The following is a 21,214-nucleotide window of genomic DNA, read 5'->3' as shown; positions in this document are numbered from 1 at the left end:
AAAGAGAAGAAAAAAAGAAAAAGGTTACGGGGGGGCGTGTAAGGGAGGCAACCTGTGGTGCTCTACACTACCAAGAGAAGACCAGCTTCATTTCATTAAAGGTAGCTTTCTATGGAATGTGGAAAACTAAAGGTCCCAAGTAGCATGAAACTTTATCATCGTATCGTGACGGAGCGCGGTGATATATTCCATAGAGGCTAAATACCATGTTATGTTCAATAGTACTGTCATTGCCGGAGCCTCGATTTGCTTCCAGTTTGTAGCAATCAACAGTTTTGTGGCCACATAGTTTGTTTTGAGGTTTAGAGTGGGATCTAGTGGGTTTACAAAGAAGCGTAGAGGATGTGTAGAGGATCCTTAGGGGGGGAGATACCGAGCACCTTAGACACCAGAGATGTAACTTCATCCCAATATTTTGATATCAGGGGACAGTCCCACCACACATGCAAATAGGAACCAATTTGGCCACATTGCCTCCAACAAAGGTCTGAAGATCCCAGGAAAATCCAATGCAGTTTTGCAGGGACCATGTACCATAGAGAATACACTTTGAAAGAATTTTCTTTTATGTTGGTATTAATGGAGGACTTAGCCACCCATTGGCTGATATCTGCCCAATCATCGTCCTCCAAACTAATCCCCAAGTCTTGCTCCCAGGTCAGTTCAAAGGGCTCCTTGAATTCAGGGGATGAGGGGGATAACAAAGAGTAAAAGATTGATATGGATCCCTTGCAGCCAGGGTTGTAAATACATCTACGCTCAAATGCAGTAGGTTGTCGTATTTTATGGGGTTTACTAATCGAATAAAACTACAAATCTGTAAGTATGCGAAATGAAGGCTAGAAGACATAAAGATTTATTGTTCATTTGTGTTACAAGGACATCCAAGGCCACGATCTTAATGTGCCAGATAACTGCACCACGCCTCCCATTCACACATTCTTAGTATAGAAAACCTAGTAACGTCAGAAGGCTGACTAACAGAATAATTCTCAGAAGGTACAATACATGACCTCAGATTCTCTCTGCTCTTATAGATTAAAAATATGAAAATAAAATAATATACAGAATTTGCCTCATTAATTAAAATGGTTGTATTGTTTGGCAGACATTTTTGACTATTAACGTACAGTATGTCTCTATGTTTAGGAGATATGCTATTAAACATTTTTTTTTAATAACTGTGGTATAATTCCCTTCTCCACATCCCCAATTCATTTATGTTCATCTACATAATAAGCCAGAAAGTATGTATTTCTGTCGGTTTGTCCTTTATGCACGGCCAGAGTTTTGTACCTAGCTCCACTAAATGTGACGTGGTGGTGTAGTTTGATCAGGATTAGTTTTTTGGCTATGTTTGAAGTTCATCAGGGCCATGGAGGTCTACATGGTGCCCACCAAGTAGGTCATGGAGTCTCTGTGTTGAATTTTTTTTTAAGCAAGTTCACTCAGGATGTCTTCCAGTGCCTAAAACTGCACTGATCTGAAGGCACAGGCTGATATGTACCAGTGGGGGGCAGGCAGAGCTCCAACAGAAAAGCAGTGAGTCGGAGGATTAACTGTCACACTGCACCTGCACTGACAGTTACTCATTTCCTCCAAGCACAATGTCATATGCCATGGTCTCCAATGTTCGTCTGCAGAGATTTCTATTCTACACTTTTTTTCGGTTCTGCAGTGATTTCTGGAACTACAGTGACTTAGGAAGCTACAGATGTGACCTTGTGCATATTTGCCGATCGCGCTGCAAATGTGCACACGTATCGCGCCCTGCAATTAGACTGCGGCACGCTACACCATGCCACGCACTACGTTCGCACCATGCAATCCTATGGAGTCGCAGGTGCACAAGCGGCAAAGATGCAAGAGGACATATCTGTACACTGATTTCTGTCCTGTAAGTCAGTCTGCTCCTGATATACCATATTCCAATCAGTTAGAGAATATGGGAAAGATTTCTGGACTGCACAACCTGACTATATATATGATGGGAGGTGCTACCTGATTAGACTAATTGCAGGCACAGAAACAGACAAATCTCAGGTGCACAACTCCAAATTATTAATAATATATATAAAGGCAATAAAATGTTGCAATCAATAGAGGTTTTTAGCATAATCATGGCCAAAGTTATGGTCCTACCCACCATATCCAGGTAACCTCTTTCGGGTAGGTCCCTAACATACTAGGGTTCAAATCCAGAGCGCAGGACCTCCCAAAACTGGCCCAGCCAAGCTGCCCCAGGGCACCACCATAGTAAGAAAACTGCAGTGTAAAGAGGTAGGAGCAGCTGCATATAAAGAATGAAAATAAAAAAGTGAAGTACATATATATTAAACACACAGTGAAGGGTTATAAAGGAAAATGTGTTATAATGCGGTGCCCTGAGACATATCAACCAATGCAATCCAGGGGGACCCACGCCCCAAAAATGAACCAAAGTTGCACTACAGTATAATGAACTTTGGTTCATTTTTGGGGCGTGGGTCCCCCTGGATTGCATTGCCGGAGAGATTCGCACAGGGCCTGATTTAATTATGGACGTAATACCGATATTTCCTCAGATTGAGCGATTGTCAGCCATTGCACATCCTTGTAATACGCACTGCGCACGGGCCCGGGCAGCGATTGTATTGCAAATACGCTCAAACAAAGGATTAATTTGCAAAGTGAGTGACAGGTAGTCAGCGTTTGGGGGAGGTAAGGGGGGGGGTAAAAAGACGTACGCGTGTCAGAACTGTTTTTGGGACCTCCATAAATTAGCTACTGCATTTTTGCTGGCAGCATTAGAGCCCTCTGCATGTCTGGAGACCTGCTATGTCTGCGACAGCTTAGACTTACTCAGAAGGCTAATGACCGCCTGATCTGCGTTCGACACCTCTGGTTATGTGCGTGAGCGGCAGATGTGAGATGCAGTTAGTGGGCGTCTCTAAGCACTGGACAGCGAGAGTCATTAGCATATTTTTGCAATTGCGATCCGTGAGAGATCGCAGCTGCTGTGGCATTTGCGCCCATCTTTGAATCAGGCCTTCAGTGTGGCTTTACTTGGCCTAGAGGCATGGAGTCTACCACAGTTGAAGTGATCACTAGGGACCTTCATGAGGAGGTTTGGACTTTGCTGCTAACAATCTGAAAATCACAGCTCATTCTAAGGTAAGTTAGAATGGGACAGCACATAAAGTTACAACAATGGTCCAGAGGCAAGGTCCAGAAACAATTGCAACTTGGGATTTCTAAAAGAATCTTATGTTTTTAATCATTTTTGTTTACAGTAATGTGGAAATTTCAGATTTTGACTATATTGCTGTCAAACCTCAAAGTGTAAAAAAAAATATATTTTTTTTTTGGGGGGGGGGGGGGGGGGGCTTGTTACTTTTTTTTTTGTATCCTGAAAATATATTTTGTGGACTGACTTATAACAGTGAATTGTTTTGACAAATTTAGAAGTAGGGCAGTCTGCTTCAACCAAAACAATGGAAAAAAGACTAGCCCAAAAATAACCTATTGATGAAATCAACGTCAAAAATAACTAAAATAAGCTGCATAGTAGGTTTGTGCAACTAAGCCTGCTACACTATAGTATATATCCTTTAACTGTAATAGTTTTTTTTCTAGGTTTATCTTTGTCCATGCAATAGTGTTTCTTTTTTGGAATGTGACTTTTTTATGAAAATGAAAGTAGTGGTGAAGGTATAAATTGGATTTGAGAAAGTTTGAATGAAATGAAATGTGTCAGCTGGCTGAGTCTCTGCATCAAGGACTTTTTCATTTCTTATTCTAATACAGAGTTATGGATTTTTTGCAAAATGTATAGAAATAGTGAAAATTCCCATGTGAGGCAGCTACCCAAAGGGTGACTATATCTGTGTGTTACTTTCCTTAGAACTACAGTTTTCTCTGTTTTGAGCTTGCTGGTAAATTATTCACAAATCAGCATATAAGATTTTCCCAGTGCTACCGTTCTCTACTCACATTGCTGGAACTTGTTACACATTGCTTTATGTATGTACTAAGGGATGGCGTGTGTAGTAGAAGATTAGATTCATTCTTTTTAACAGCATGGTTCCTAATTGAATAAAGATGTGTCCGTGATGGCTCCTGCTGTGAAAATACAAGCACCTTATTTTGCAATCTCTTCAAATGAAAAACAAACTTTCCTAGTAACAAGTTCTGTTTGATATAATAACGATATAGTATTAACTCTATTTTCTATTAAAGTTCTTTGAAAGAATTATTGATGCTAACATTAATTGTATGAAATAATTTTATTATATGTATGAATTTTTAAACTACTTTGGACTATTTATAAAGCATTTGATTAATATAGCCGGTAATGTGTTCAACTGTGCATTACGCTGGGTACACACTTAACGACCTGTGTACCCAGCGATGTGACCCACGATCCCCCTGCCGACGGGCCAACATATCGGGCGGTCTGTACACACTGGGCGATCCGCCCCAACATATCGGGCGGTCTGTACACACTGGGCGATCCGCCCGAAATGCCGGACCCCCGCCGAATAGCGTTGCATGGTATCCCCAGCCACATCATCTGATCTTCCTGCATGTACAAAAGATCAGGCGATGCGGCTGACGACCCCACGGGAGCACGCACTACACTATATAGTGCATATACACTGGATGATTTTAACGATTTGTCGCTCCGATGCATCGGAATAGGCCAAATCGTTCATAGAATCATCTAGTATGTAGGGGCCCTTATACTTTATATTCGCTGATTAAGCCAGTTTTTTAGCGCTGTTCTAGTTGTTTATATTTATTTTGTTGGTGTAAGGATTTGGTATTTCGTTATTGAACAGCATCAGAAGAATAGGATTATATAAGCATAAATATTTGTAATGGAGTTCATTTAATATCAAATACCTTTAGCACTTAATGGGGCAGATTCGATTAGCCGTGGGGCTTACAGTGTGGCAAAAGCTCTGTATAGAGCTAATCAATTACTGCTGCATCCCCACGCAGTAAGCCCCAGAGGGTGCACTTAATGTGGAGTTTTCTTTCCAGCCTCTGGGGCTTACCGCACGGGGTAACGCCATAGCGCTGGGCACTTCATCTGGGAGCTATTGGTTAACACGCTACAGCCACTGGCTTACCGTTTGTGGCAATTGTTTAGTAATTGAATAGCTCCGGGCATTAAACAGTAAGTCTCGCGGCTAATTGTGTCTGACCCAATTTGTTTTTATGCTATTCACATTTATAAATTATTAGCTTTATACATAGTAGCTTTTGAAAGGTGTCTCTGTTATGTAGGAATTCCCCCCCAAATTTTCCATCTGATCAAAAAAACCTGCTGACCAAGAGAATTAAAGGATTCTCGTTCACAGGAAACTCCTGATTAAAGAGAAATTCACACCAAGGGGATAAATGTAATAGCCTCCCACTTGCAGTCATTGGGGAGATCCCAGCAAGTCTGCCTGATATTTTAAAGTGGCAATCATTTTAAAGGTAAAACTAAACTGGTTTTGCTTTCGGACCCTCAAGACTGAATCTTTTGGTGGTCCCCCAAGTGTCAAATACGCAATACATACTATTATACTTGGTGGAATCAGCTGAGCATAAATTTTGAGCATTACTGTCCTACAACAAATGTTGCCCAGTGATATATATCTAGCTTTCAGCAGTCTGTTTTTTGCAATACGGTATTTGTTCTTTTTCATGTATCAAAAATAGGTAACTTATTTTCTTTACTCGTTTCAGAATTTTAATCATGTATCTGGAATCATCACATTAATAGAGGTGATTAAGCACCTGCTAAATGCCGTAGCATTTTCCTGAAAGTAATTAAACTAAACTAAATGATCAATTATTTTTGGTTAAAAAAAAAATTCTTAAGCTATTAAGAATATCAGAATCTATTAGGGTGAAGCTGTGAGATAATTTAGTATCCATCCCGCTGGGTTCCTCTCTTCTCCAATCATCTTCTTCTCATTAAAAGGGGCCGCCAGGTACAGTCCATTGAAGTTATCTGCCTCCGAGACCGAACACTGCAGGGCGAAAGGAGCATAAAGCACAGTATCAGCTTTGAAATAAACCTGCCCCAAGTAATGGACAGCCAAGGTACTCTCCTTTCATCCAGGACTTTATTTCAGTTTGATTAAAAATCAAATTTAACTATACATTGTGGTAGTTAAGAAGATAAAGTATTGTCTTGAATATATTTTATTACTTGAAGATTGCATTTTTATTAGAGGTGTAAGAAGACGCCATCTTACAGGTACAGGTGCTGATTCGGATTTAGAGTGGCTGTTTTTGTGTGATGCTGTGGAAAATGTGTAAATTCACTTCTGCGCAAGCACTGTATGCTAAAACACTATTTGTGTCTGTGAAAATTGATGCGTCAGAATTCACATCAGCCCCACAATGAGTATAACCCTATAATACTGTGCTGTGTAGACCCTTACAATTCTCATTTTGCTGTGCGCGGAATGTTTCCGTTTATGTTCAAACTACTCTTTAACAATTAGTCTGAGGTGCATAACCTCATATCTGGGAACCATCAATAGCCCAAAACACTAAATTTATAAACCTTCTTTGTCTGAGAATCTGTATTACGTAAGGAAATAATTTTCCTACATTAGGTACAGGGAGTCTCCCATATCCAAATATTCCAAAATACGGAAAATATTTAGCATGACTGAGATAGTGAAACCTTTTGCTTTTTGATGGTTAAATGTACACAAACTGTTAAGGCACAAAATTATTAAAAGTAAAGTATAAAATGGCCTATAGGCTGTGTATATAAAGTGTATATGAAACAAATGAATTTCATGTATGTACACAAACTTTGTTTGAGTTACAAAATAATTGAAAATATTGTATAAAATGACCTGTAGGCTGTGTGTATAAGGTGTATATAACACATAAAAGCATTCTGTGTTTAGATTTGGGCCCTATTCCCAAGATATCTCATTATGGTATGCAAATATTCCAAAATACGGAATATTCCAATATCCAAAATACCCATGGTCCCAAGCATTTTGAATATGGGAGACTCAACCTGTATTACATTTATCACATTATATGTGTGTTCAGGGCTTGTTCCTTGTTTTTGTCGCATGTGTCATTTTTGCCGCCTGTGTTGTTGCCGTTTTTTTGCTGCTCCAACTTTCTTACTTGCTCCATTTTACTGTTTTACATTATATATTTCATATGAGGAAATGGGACAAAAGCAATGCTCAATAGTCCTACTGTAGCTTTACATGTTATATTTACAGTCTTTTTGATACATTTTTTGTTTTTTCATAGATTTGTCTTAATAACCAATAATTATTTTGTTTGAAGTTTTTTTGTTTGTGTTTTTTCAGATTGCCCGAAAGCTGTAGGTTGGGAGAAAAACCAAAAAGGTGGAATGGGCCCCAGAATGGTCAATCTCAGTGAATGTATGGACCCCAAGAGGTAAGTCAGGATAGTTGTTGGGAAACAAAAATTGGGATTGGTAGAAAGGAGCAATGTATTGGAATATAAGTTATTTTAAGTAGAATGTGTTTTTATAGTGGAGCTCTGCTTGAAATATAAGGTTATATCCATACAAATGGAAGGACAAAAGGCACCTGATTATATGTAGTATTATAGTGCATGGTTAGTGCGCTGCAGATAAAATGGTCAGTGACTGCATACTAGGTAAAAGAAGGTATCTCTGTGTTACTCCTGGGATGATTAGAACTACTCCATTGCTAATTGGTAAACCTTCAGGAAAACCCTTAATTTCAAGGGACCAGTAACAGTGGCAAACGCAGGATTTTCAGAGGGGGGTTTCCAAATGCTTAATTTTAGAGCGAGTGTGGCCTGTCAATGAAGAGGGCAGAATTAGTACTTAACCAGCTTTAATAAGCGTCATACAAAGTGTATTGTGTGTATTAATGCCTGAGCTGAACGTATTTATATTAGATGTGGGCACCATTCCAGACTATTGGAGCAAGTCCGGGAGCCTGGAGGAGCAGCAGAAGAACCTAGCACTGCCCTGGACATACAGTATATGTACATATTGGGCTCTATAGTAGTGCATCGCTAACTGTGCATGTTTTCCAGATCTGCTAGTTGGTGCACATGTACATTTATTACTGGCTGATACATGTTAAAAGATCCACAGGTGGTGCTAATTATTTCATTTGTGATACTGAGAAGAACATGCGTCATGGTGTGGGCTGGGGAGGGGGATTTTCCAGGTGGACGGAAACCCCCCCTGCGTTTGCCTATGCCTAATTACAGAAAGGCCTGACAATTTACAATGGAAGAGTTTCGGAATGGCACGAATAACACAGATAGGCCTCTTCAACACATTAACTGTTATACAGCCACTTATTAGTTATATGCAGTGCACTCTTCTTGTGCTAATATACTACACCATTATGCACTATTTATTTTTCTTACCATATTTTATTACCTGGAAAACGCAGGTGCATGTAAAGACGGCTGCCACCCTGAATACTGGACGACAGTCCTTTTATTATTAGCTCTATGATTGTACTACTGCTTTGAACCATCATTCGCTGGGTTATGAGCGTGCAGTATGCATGAAAGACATGAACTGAATGGGCACCTGTAGCGGATGTACCCCCATTTGTATGTATACAGATCCCCCTACTGAGCCCCCATCTGAAAATGGATAGATCTCCCCCCAACTGGGGCCCCCATCTAAATATACACAGATTACCCTTCTGAGACTCCCTACTGTATATACACACAGGTCATCCCCCATCAGTCCTGTACACAGAATCCCCCTCCTGAGCCCCCATCTGTTTATACACATATCAACCACCTGAGCCCCCATCTGAAGATACATAGATTCTCCCTTTTGTATATACACAGATCATCCCCCATCAGTCCTGTACACATATCCCCCTCCTGAGCCCCCATCTGAATATACAAGATTCTCCGTCTGAGGCTCCCTTCTGTATATACACAGATCATCCCCCATCAGGCTTCCATCACCTAAACTTGTGATGTTATAGTAATCAAAATAATTTGATGGTAAAAACTTTTCGATAGTTTGCACAGGCACAAAATAATGTTTGCGCAATAGCGACCCAATGCCTATGTTGAACAGCTGATTTCAGATGTATTTCAATATAAAATGTCCATCGCTTCCACACCATTCGATGTCAGCTGCCATCAGAAAGCCGCCATCGAATGATAACAGCACTACCATCACAAGAAAAACATTGATGGTGTTAAACCATTGAAATTTGATGTCCATCCCTAACACAGATCACCCCCCATCAGTCCTGTACACAGATACCCCCCCTCCTGAGCCCCCATCTGTATATACATACAGTACACAGATCCCCATCCAGGGGCCCCAATCTGAATTTACACAGATCCCCTAAGGATACTTTTTTCCCTACTGTATAAAACCTCTCCTCCAACTATTAGTGCCATGGTAACCGTATGTCCAGGACCTATGTGCTTTTCCTCTAATAAGACCTTTCCCAAACCACAGGGATCTTGTGTAAAGGACCCACGTGATTTTCCCATAATAAGACTTTTCACCCAACTAGTAGAGGATCCTATGTCCAAGTCCCACGTGCTTTTCTTCCAAGAGACCTCTACCCAACTAGTAGAGCTGTGGGAATCCATGTATGTCCAGGACTCATGCAGTCTAGAAAGATACTGCAATGCCAGCAAATGACACCTCCTTTTCCCAGACTGCATGGTTGTCACTGGGCACAATTTTGATGATGTCTATGTAAGTTGTACTGTACAGTTGTAGAAAAATAAAGTGAATGTCAGCTGCACCTACTGTATTTAGTTACTTTACCTTTAGTTGCTGTAACGTTTCTTGATTTCCTGTAGGTTAGCAGAATCCTCAGTTGATCTTAACCTAAAACTGATGCGTTGGCGATTAGTGCCCACCCTGGATTTAGAGAAAGTGATCTCTGCTAAGTGCTTGTTACTTGGAGCAGGCACTCTGGGTTGTAACGTGGCCAGGACATTAATGGTGAGTGTCAGCCATGGAGATCATTTGTTAAGTAACTTGAAAGGAAATTTGCTATTGTAAAATCAGGGTATTTTTGTTGACTAGAGCAGGATCCATATAATGATTATCAAACCATGGAGAGATAGAGACCCCAAACTGGAGAGAGATAAAGTACCAACGAATCAGTTCCTGTTATTTTTCAAACACAGCCTGTAAAATGACAGGAGCTGATTGGTTGGTACTTTATCTCTCTCCACTTTCTCTCTTTAAAGGTTTGATACATCTCCCCCTTGTGCGATATTGAAGGCTCCATTTTGCCCGAATATTCGCTTTATTTGACAATAATGATACAAAGTTGTCTGCTGCCACTGCCATATTTTCCGAATTTGCCGTTATTGATGAAAGCCATTTTTAATCCATGTACAGAGAATTTTGTCCAATATACAACACGGATGTAGTTACCATCCCGGTGGTCGGATGCAGGTGCTCAGAATCCCGGCGCCGGAATCCCGACAGCAGTCGGAATCCGGGCACCAGAATCCCGACCACAAGCATCCTGGCAGTAAGTATTAGGGTTAGGCACTAGAGGGAGGGTTAGGGTTAGGCTGCAGGGGGAGAGGGTTAGGCTGTGGGAACCCATAGAACATAGTAAACAATACAACTTGTTACTGAAATTAAATGTATAGACTCTTAAGCTAATGGAAAATAAAGGTGAGACCTTCCACGTGACACCCTGAAGAACATGCACCATGTACTGTTAACTCCGCCCACTCAGTGTGCAGGACAGCGGGAAGCTACTGCATAAACTTGCATCATAGTTTAAAACAAACCTCATTTCATCTATGACAACACAGGTAATACAAATCTGTCAAATAAAATGTCAAATATAAGTAATTAGTGAAACTATAATTAGTAAACATAAAGGCAATCTAGTGTTAGAATTAAAATGGTATAATTTGAAAGTCCATTTTTAACAGCTATGCCGTGTAAATAAGACATTTTTCTTTTTTATTGAATTTACTGTTTGAGCTTCAGCAGGTTTTCAAATGAAATGAAAGGGAGAAGACCACAAGGGAATAGCACAATATTAGAGATCTTTTAATCTGTGAGCTTCCTGGAGTATGTGATCCACAAGAATAGCATTGGGCACGTGGCCTTTTATGTGGTGTCCTTTCCCTGGCAGTTTTTTTACATTGCCTTAGAAGGCACCAGTGACGTGCGGTGAGATCAAATGCTGGGGAGGCACACATGGAGTTGGGTCTGAGTGCTGGGAGCCTGTCTTACTCACTGTAACTCTCCCCTCACTACACTAAGCTTCAGTGTCCATTGATTCTCCTACCTGCATCACTGTGTCTTTTGCTGCTGCTGACTGAGTTCTGATCTCTAAATACTACAGTACACTTACTGGTCACATGACACATCCAAGGTGTCAATCAGTGCTCAAGGCACCCCCCCCCCAATACTCAGAGGCATGCCTCTATTAGCTCTCTTTCTGTGCAGCTTACTGCGTGGTGTGGCCCGGCCCTCAGCTCTGCAAGCAGTGTTTGACTATACAGTAGTGAGGCTGAGCTGTTGCTGCCTCATCTCTTGTTTCCCTGCAGTTCCAGGGTGCTCCACAAAGCTGATGAGTGTTAACTATAAAAATTATTACAATAAACAAAGATGTTTATAATGATAAATATTTACTTGATATTATTCTAATCTTTTTTTATATCAAATCTCAAGAGTATGACAGGGGAGGCTGTGCCTACCCTGACTGCACGTCCCTGGAAGTCACCATATGAAAGTTCTTGTGGATGTGCTGTAACTATTGCTTTGTGTGAATAGCTTGTCATTTTATACTAGGCTGCAAGCTATATAGATAGATAGATAGATAGATAGATATATCTATCATATCTCATACAAACTCTGCATTCACTTTTCAAACTGTAATTCCTTTGAATACAGGGAATGTTAGCTCCAAAATATTGCAATACCTAACCAACCACTTCACGGTCGTCCCATCTGGCCAGTCTCTACAGTGATACTCAGATATATGATCTTTGCTCTGCCACATATGGCTCAAGCCAGCACACTAATTTTAAAGATGAGTATGGGTCCTGGCTTATAGAGACAGGACCTCACCCAGGGATATCAGTTAATAAGCACCTGGTGATGAACTGACAAAGTTTATCTTTACATATGAAAAGCAGGGTGCCCTAGCCAGTGTGACCACAACATTTAAATAAATGACAGGCTTAATCCACGGCTCTCAAGCATCTGGGGTGCCCTAGGTATGTGACCGCACCATCTACATAAAAATATCGTACAAACTGTAAATCCTATATATATATATATATAATAAGAGAGAGAGAAAACATACAGCTCAGCAGTCGCCATCATAAACTCACTCACGATTGTACATGAGTAATGTGGTTTTGGTTCATGTATTGATCAATGTCAATAAATATATATATATATATATATATATATATATATTTATTTATTTATTTATTAGGGGTGTGCACCGGCCACTTTTTGTGTTTTGGATCTGGATTGGTTTTGCCAAAACCACCCTTCCGTGTTCTGGGTTTTGTGTTTTGGATCTGTATTTTTTGGAAAAAAAGCATAAAAACAGCTTAAATCACAGAATTTGTGGGTTTTTCTGCTCCTATGCAATTATTAACCTCAATAACCTTCATTTCCACTCATTTCCAGTCTATTCTGAACACCTCACACCTCACAATATTGTTTTTATGGCCAAAAGATTGCACCAAGGTAGCTGGATGACTATGCTAAGCGACACGAGTGGGCGGCACAAACACGTGGCCCATCTAGGAGTGACACTGCAGTGGCAGACAGGATGGCAGTTTGAAAAACTAGCCCCAAAACAGTACATACTGCAAAGAAAAAAAAGAGGTGCAAGATGGAATTGTCCTTGGGCCCTCCCACCCACCCTTATGTTGTATAAATAGGACATGCACACTTTAATAAACAAATCATTTCAGCGCCAGGGTCTGCCACATGACTGTGGCTGAAATGATTGGTTCGTTTGGGCCCCCACAAAACAAGCTGGCAATTAATGTGTCCCTGCACAAACTGGCTCTACGGAGGCAAGATGTCGTCCTCATCCTTCTCATCCACCGATTCCTTGGATAAAACAGGAAAAAGGGATTTAGGTGTCCCTGGACTGCTTACGGTCTTAGCCAAAGTTTCTGAACTTGACAGTAACTTTTTATGGACGCGCTGCAGGTGCCTTTATAAGGGAGGATGTTCCTAGGTGGTTAACGTCCGACCCCTACTTATTTCACCTTTACATATGGTACATATGGCAAGACAGTTGTTGTCCGGATTTGGATAGAAATATTGCCAGACCAAAGGTGGAATGTTTGGTCTTCTGCCCAGGCATGACCGTGATGGACTTTTTCATCCCACGGACAACAACTGTCTCCCCCGGAGCCTGATTTAAACAAACCACATCACCATCAGAATCCTCCTCGCCAACTTCCTCCTCAGTGCCAGGTACACCAGTATCCTCATCCTGTTGTACTTCAACAGTGACATCTTCAATTTGCATATCAGCAAGTGGACTGTGGGTGCTCCTTTCAGCACTTGCAGGGGGCGTGCAAATGGTGGAAAGAGCCACCTCTTCCCGTCCAGTGCTGGGAAGGTCAGGCATCGCAACCGCCACCACACTTGGACTCTCCTTGGGGATTTGTGATATCTTCTTAGAACGCACAGTTCTTCGCTGTGCTTTTGCCAGCTTAACTCGTTTGATTTTTTTAGCGGGAGGAGGGCTTCCATCGTCATGTGAAGCTGAACCACTAGTCATGAACATAGGGAAAGACCTTAGCCGTTCCTTGCCACTCCGTGTCGTAAATGGCATATTGGCAAGTCTACGTTTCTCTTCAGATGATTTAAATGTTTTTTTCAAGGTCATTTTCCAGAACTTTGTCATTTGGGATTGTATGTGCCCTCTACTATGACATTGGGCATCGGCCTTGGCAGACGACGTTGATGGCATGTTATCGTCTATGTCATGACTAGTGGCAGCAGCTTCAGCACTAGGAGGAAGTGGTTCTTGATCTTTCCCTATTTTATTTTTATCGGAGAAAGTTTGGTCCTCCATTTATGTTATATTGATATATACGTGCGGCTAAGGCGCACACAAACACGGAAAATATTTTTTTATTTTTGCTGGAGAGTAGTGCACTTTGTGGGTTACACCACCCTTTAAGAAATTAGCCAGCCGGCTCTTTACTTATGGGACACAGGCGCACGCTTGGCGCTGCTCCTTTGTTGATGCACGTGCAGCCACAGTGCACACAATTCACAAACACAGAAAATATATATTTTTATTTTGTTTGGAGTGCCCTTTGGGGGTTACAGCACCCTTTAACAGACAAGCCAGCTGGCCTTTTACTTATGGGACACAGGCGCACGCTTGGCGCTGCTCCTTCGTTGATGCACGTGCAGCCACAGTGCACACAATTCACAAACACAGAACATTTTTTTTTATTTTAGCACTTGGGGGGAGCACCCTTGACGGACAGAGCACCCCCTGGACAACACTACAGCACCCCTTTAGGACTGGGACACTACACAGGACTTTGGAGTGGACACAGCCCCTATGGACAACTGACTGCACAACACAGTCCAGCCAGCCCGTATGGACTTTGAAGTAGTGGACACAGCCCCTATGGACAATAACAGCACAGCACTGCACTACACTGCACTACACTACAACACTACACTACACTACACAGCCCAGCCAGCCCTAACTCCCACCCTCCCTCTTCACTGTCCACAACCGAGTGAGAAAATGGTGCCGACGCGGGTACCTTATATAGGATCCAAAACCCGCGAGACCCGGAAGGCGGGATGATGACGTTTTGCCTCGATTTCAGATCCGAGTCAGGCGGGAAAAGTCGAGCCTGACTCGGATCGGGGGGCTCGGGGGGGGGTTCGGATTTCAGAAATCCGAACCCGCTCACCCCTAATATATATATATATATGTGTGTGTGTGTTCACTCTAGCTCCGGCGGCAGGCAGGGCGCCGGAGCTAGAGAGGGCAACCATATGCGCGCGCCCGAAAAGGGGGTGTGTCTATAAGACGCGTCCCCTTTTCGTCATACTTGGGGGCGTGTCCGGCACTTACGGACACGCCGGGCAGCCCCCAAGCGCTGCAGAAAGGGAGAATAGATGCCGGGCGCATGTGCCCGCGTCTATTCTCCGGCGGTGACCGGGTCACCGCACATTTTTCCACCCGCGGGACACTGCGTCCCGCGGGTGAAGACGGCACCCGCAGGCTGTGAGGCCAGGGCGCTTTTTGACCTCCTCCTGGAGGGCAGGGTGCTTTTTGCCCCGCTACAACAGCTTAGTGGGAACGATATATATATATATATATATATATATATATATATATACACACATATTCGAATGGCTGGCACTCCACATAAATGCAAAACAAATTTCTTGCCTTGGTGCCTTCCTGGAAGTTCAATAGAACACCCACTTACACATACAGAAAAAGAAAGGCGGCACTCACAGGTCTGGTGAAATGAAAGAATCAAACTTGACAACTGTGTCTGCCTTGTTCAACGTTTCAGTCGCACATGACTTTTATCAAGAACACAATAACAAGAACAAATACACATACCTTTATAGTACTATGTCCAAGGTGATTGGTGCGTTGTAATGCTCCATACTGCCGGGGGCCAGAGTCTGACATCATCCTCGTGCGCCTCCCGAGCATCGCAACCTGAGCGCGATGACATCACCAACGTGATGACGCACCACGCTGCTTCAGACGCTCAGGCATCACACAGGATGAAACAGTCTGGCGCCCCCGGTGGATAGGAGGGAGAATAACCACTGTACATCGTGGATATGTGTGAATAAACAGTGAGGCACTGACATGCAGTGCTAAACATGAAAAAATGTAAACATCGTGCCACAGTATGCATAATGCAATTTGTATGGTGTGGGCCAAAACCCACACATAAAAACAATTGAAAAAACAAAGTTACAAAATACAAATTGCTCCTGTAAAAAGAAAAAACATATAAACTCCACACCCCAGTGTTCCTCAATGGTGAATGTGAATGAAGTGAATATGTAAAACGAATATTCCAAGTGGAAACCAAATAAAGACAATAATACATACATATACAAAGGATAATAAAGAAATAAAAGAGATATAGATAAAAACTGAGTATGTAACCATACCGTTATATATAAACGGCATGTATATCATCAAAAGGATCCTAAAAAGAATATATTGGTGAATACATCTTCAAAACTATGTGCATCAGACTGGGTATATAGGAAAAAACAACAGAATATACATGTGTGCCACAGAAGTATATAAGGAAAAGGATGACTGTAGAATACATCCTACTGAAAGAATGTAGCAAGAGAATCACAAAAGAAGACTTAAAGCAATGTTGTCTATGGGGAAGAATAGTCCATAGTATACAAATATGACAACCGTGAGGCTCTGAGAAATATGCACAAGGAACCCAGGAAGACTCAGCAGAGCTAAACCCAAAAAGGTGCTCAGGTGATCACAAAAATGACAAAACATGGACATGTGCATAAATGCAAAAATGACTTAGAACACCAAGAGAACAGTCAGATGACTCAACAGGATTGGAAAAACACGATAGAAAAAATCAATTAGAAAAAAAGTTATTATTATACAAATATTATTTAAAAAAATTGAAAAAGTTGAATATTCTTATGACTCCAGATGTGCACAAATGTCCAAACAAGGAAATGGCCTAACCAGGAGATAAGCCAGAAGTCAAAAGGGAATATCTGCGACATATCATATCACTCTCATGTGTGCTACCAAGGTATGTAGGAGACTTCTAAGTAGTACTTTCAACACCGGATCTTCCCTGAAGGTCTCCCATTCAAGTACTAGTCAGGCCCAACACTGCTTGGCTTCCAAGTTCAGCTGAGATTGGGCAAGACCAGTGTGGAATGGTTGTAACAAATTACAACATCTCCCCCAGGGCTACACAGAGATAGACAAGAGGATGTTATGTTTTATATCTGTCCCTGTGCGTATCCTGGAATAATCTAACTGGTAGAAAAATATAATTGCAAACATATGTACACATTGTGATATAGGACTAACAGTCTCATGAAGGCACAAATCTAGGAAATAATATTGAGCTCACAAAAAACAAGAAAAAGATAGTCTCGTTTAGTCCAAAAGGAGTAACCGTATTCAATCTATGAATCCATTGAGTTTCTAATTGTAACAAACGCTTCTCATGGTCTCCTCTCTTGTCCATAGGCACAAAGTCAATGATTTTATAGGATAAGGTTGCTAAAGAATGTCTGTTCTGCTTGAAATGACGAGCAACCAGCTGGTCCACTTCTTTTCCCGACAAAGCTTGTCGTATGGTTGTACGATGTTGAGCCATTCTTTCTTTGAATAGCCTGGTTGTTTTCCCAATATACACCAGACTACATGGACATTTGATCATACATACCACGTATTTACTCGTGCAAGTCAAAATGTCTGATGGAGAATCGTTTGCCGGAATGAGGATGTGTGATGTAATTACCGGGATCCATGTAACTGCAGGTAGTACATCCTGTACATTTATAACAGCCTGGTTTTTTGATTAAAAAGTGGGTATCCTGGGAAGGAAGTGATTGAGAAACGTCATTGTGCACCAACCAGTCCTTAAGATTCTGAGCCCTCCTATTGCACATCATAACAGATGAATCATTCAAAGATTTGATGTTAGTATCCGTGTTAATAATCGCCCATAGATCTTTAGTGGTGGTGTTGATGTGGCAACTCATAGTATTATGAGTGTTAGAGAGAAACATCATTTTTTTATTATCCTTTGTTTTATTTTTCTAAGTGCAGATCTGTTCATCAGTCATTTTCATCACTTTAGTTTTTGAACCTTCCAAATCTTTTGCAGTGTATCTCCTGTTAATAAATTTTTGTATCAGCTGATAAATTTCAAATTCAGCTGCATTCTTATCTGTGGTGATTCTTCTGATATGTAGAAACTGCGAATATGGTAATCCCTTCTTCAGGGAGACCGGATGGTGGCTCTGAGCATGCAACAGAGTGTTACAATCAGTAGCTTTATGGTAGACTCTAGTTTCAAATCTGTCTCCTTTCCACTCAATTAATACATCCAGAAATTGCACAGAGATAGAACTGCATTCAAAAGTGAATTTAATAAAGTCGTGCATTGAATTGATCTGTGTCATGCCTGACACAAATTCCTCCTGTGATCCTGACCATAAGACAAGTATGTCGTCTATATACCTAATGAAGAATTTGACATGTTGAAAAAAAGACTTGTTATCAAAAAATAAATGCTTCTCCACATTAAACATGTAGATGTTAGCAAAGGAGGGGGCCACATATGACCCCATTGCACATCCACGTAATTGAAGGAAAAACTGGTTGTCAAACATGAAAAAATTCCTGGTCAATGTTTTTTCTAAGAGGTTCAAGAAAAATGGAATGTGAGGACCGATATAATCACTATTATTTTCAAGAAAATGTTTGACACTCTGCAACCCCTGTTGGTGTGGGATGCTGGTGTATAGGGATACAACGTCAATAGTACATAGGACTAAGTTAGTTGGTAGGTCCCGCATGTTGTGCAATTTTTGTAGAAGGGTGTTGGTGTCCTTTAGAAATGTTTGTTGTTGCATGATCATGGGCTGGACGTAATAATCTAAAAATGTAGAAATGGGGCTATATAATGAGCCTCTCGCTGAAATTATGGGTCGTCCAGGTGGTGATTGTAAAGATTTGTGCACTTTTGGAAGTGAATAAATCAGAGGTACCACAGGTTTATCCACAAGTAGATTATTTCTAGTGGAGTCAGAAATCCAATTCCTGGAAACAGCTTCTAAGAGTATGTCGTCTAATTCAGCTTTGTACAGTATTGATGGATCTTTATCCAATTTGAGATAAACTTCGGGGTCCAATAATTGTCTGTACAATTCGTTTTTGTAATCTTCTATATTTTGTATTACAAGGGCACCCCCTTTGTCCGCTGGGCGGATGGCAATAGAGGTATCCCTACTGAGTGATCTCAGTGCCAGCTGTTTGTCTCTAGATAAATTATAACGGATGTTGGAACTTTGTTTTTTAGATGTCTGTTGGTAAAATAATCTGGAGAAAGTTTTTATAGATGGGTTATGTGACTGAGGATCAAAGGTGGAATGTTGTTTGATTGGTCCTTGTTCATACGTTAAAGTGTTGTCTTGTGTAGAAAAAATTGGTTTAATTTGAGGTTTCTAGTAAAACTTATTAAATTTGCAGGTGGGTACAAAGCTTAAGCCCCTGTTGAGAAGTTTCTTTTCCACTTCAGAGATTTCTCTACTGGATAAATTAATTATTGTGCTCTCCTCCTGTACGTTTTTCTTGTTCCTCTCCCCCTGCTTACCACGTCTCGTGTGGGACCTCTGTCTTTTGCGGCACGGGTGGTAACTCCTAAAGGGGGCCTCTGTGTGATGGTGTTACCTGAATTATCTTGATCACTTAAGGAAGAGTTAGCTCCACTTGAAATATCACTGTCCAATTGCCGTCTTTGGGGTCCTTGTCTTGTACGGGGCAACCTGGAGGACAAACTTCTGCCAGTAGACCAGGAATATACTCTCTGTTCTTGGTAATCAAGATTTACTTTATACAGGTTTTCTTTTTTTATATTTAATCAACTCTTTTTTTGTAGTCCGAAATCTGATTAGTGAGTTTCTCCAGCCAGTTCTGAGTAGAATCGCTGGTTAGGTCTGCTTTATGAGAGGATTCAAAGGTGGTGATTTTATCTCTGATGCTACCCAATTCTCTGCTGGACTCCTCAATTACAAGTAATATGAGGTCTAAGGAGCATTTGTTTAAGACCGCTACTCATCGTCTGCAGGAGTCTACATTATTACGGCCAATGGTGGGGACGTTTTTTATGCGAAACCCTCTTGGAATTTTGCGCTCTTTATGGTAGTCAGTTAATGTAACCCCGTGAAGGTAATAATCAACCTCTTTTTTTCTTTCATATAAATAGAGTCTGATATAATTCATCTGCAGATTCAGAACCTGCAGTCTCTAAAAGAGAATCCTTAAAATACAGGTTTTCAGCCTCAGAGTCATTGAAGCTGAGTATCTCTCCTATGGGAAGTTGTAAATTAAGAAAGCCACTGCTATCTACTGGGGTGCTGTTCTTCTTTTGTGTTGTCATATTGGAAAGTAGCTGTTACGTGGGATGAGAGCAGTAACACCATGTACTGGATATAAAACAAAAAATACTTCTAATGTGCTGAGCTCACCCACTGAAAAAAATACCTGGATTATATGTCAGCAAATGGTAGTCAATAAAGCTGCTAAATGAGCCCACCTCACATGTAAATTATTATCAAAAGAATGATAAACAATTTAAGAACTAGACTTAAGTCAAAGAAAATGTGCACTCCCAAATTGAATCCCTCACATAGTCATAAGCTATACCAGTGAAACACACATGAGTTGTAGATGAAAAAACACAAGTCCTTCGTTATAAGAAAAAAAGGTATGTATAAAAAAAACAAAGGATCCAGTAGTAGTTCTATAGAACTATATAGACATTTCCTGATATAGGTATGAGAAAAAACAGCATAGGGGTGCCTTGCTGTCCGGATATAACCTTTGAAGTTGGATCCAGAATATTATATGGTCGAATGGCTGGCACTCCACATAAATGCAAAACAAATTACTTGCCTTGGTGCCTTCCTGGAAGTTCAATAGAACACCCACTTACATATACAGAAAGAGAAAGGCGGCACTCACAGGTCTGCTGAAATGAAAGAATCAAACTTGACAACTGTGTCTGCCTTGTTCAACGTTTCAGTCGCACATGACTTTTATCAAAAACACAATAACAAGAATAAATACACATACCTTTATAGTAGTATGTCCAAGGTGATTGGTGCGGTGTAATGCTCCATACTGCCGGGGGCCAGAGTCTGACATCGTCCTCGTGCACCTCCCGAGCATCACAACCCGAGCGCGATGACTTCACCAAAGTGATGACGCACCACGCTGCTTCAGACACTCAGGCATCACACAGGATGAAACAGTCTGGCGCCCCCGGTGGATAGGAGGGGGAATAACCACTGTACATCGTGGATATGTGTGAATAAACAGTGAGGCACTGACATGCAGTGCTAAACATGAAAAAAATATATAATTATAATATATATATTTATATTATAAAATATATATATATAATATATTAAGCTCTGCTGAGTCTTCCTGGGTTCCTTGTGCATCTTTCT

The 21,214-nt window shown here is 41.1% G+C and overlaps 1 protein-coding gene and 1 pseudogene across 1 annotated transcript in view; one reads left to right on the top strand and one right to left on the bottom strand.

Moving 5' to 3' along the window:
* ATG7 (autophagy related 7) overlaps positions 1 to 21,214 on the top strand; it is a 288,071-nt gene that overhangs the window by 51,583 nt on the left and 215,274 nt on the right. Inside the window, exons 9-11 of the mRNA XM_088472722.1 lie at positions 5,957 to 6,078; positions 7,326 to 7,416; positions 9,814 to 9,958. Coding sequence (XP_088328848.1) covers positions 5,957 to 6,078; positions 7,326 to 7,416; positions 9,814 to 9,958 — 358 coding nt within the window. The remainder of the gene's footprint in view (positions 1 to 5,956; positions 6,079 to 7,325; positions 7,417 to 9,813; positions 9,959 to 21,214) is intronic.
* On the bottom strand, positions 16,797 to 16,915 carry LOC148523768 (5S ribosomal RNA; annotated as a pseudogene).

Source organism: Taudactylus pleione, unplaced genomic scaffold (assembly GCF_031769625.1).
Source record: "Taudactylus pleione unplaced genomic scaffold, aTauple2 ptg000128l, whole genome shotgun sequence".
Lineage (NCBI taxonomy): Eukaryota > Metazoa > Chordata > Amphibia > Anura > Myobatrachidae > Taudactylus > Taudactylus pleione.
This window is presented reverse-complemented; position numbering and strand designations above follow the sequence as displayed.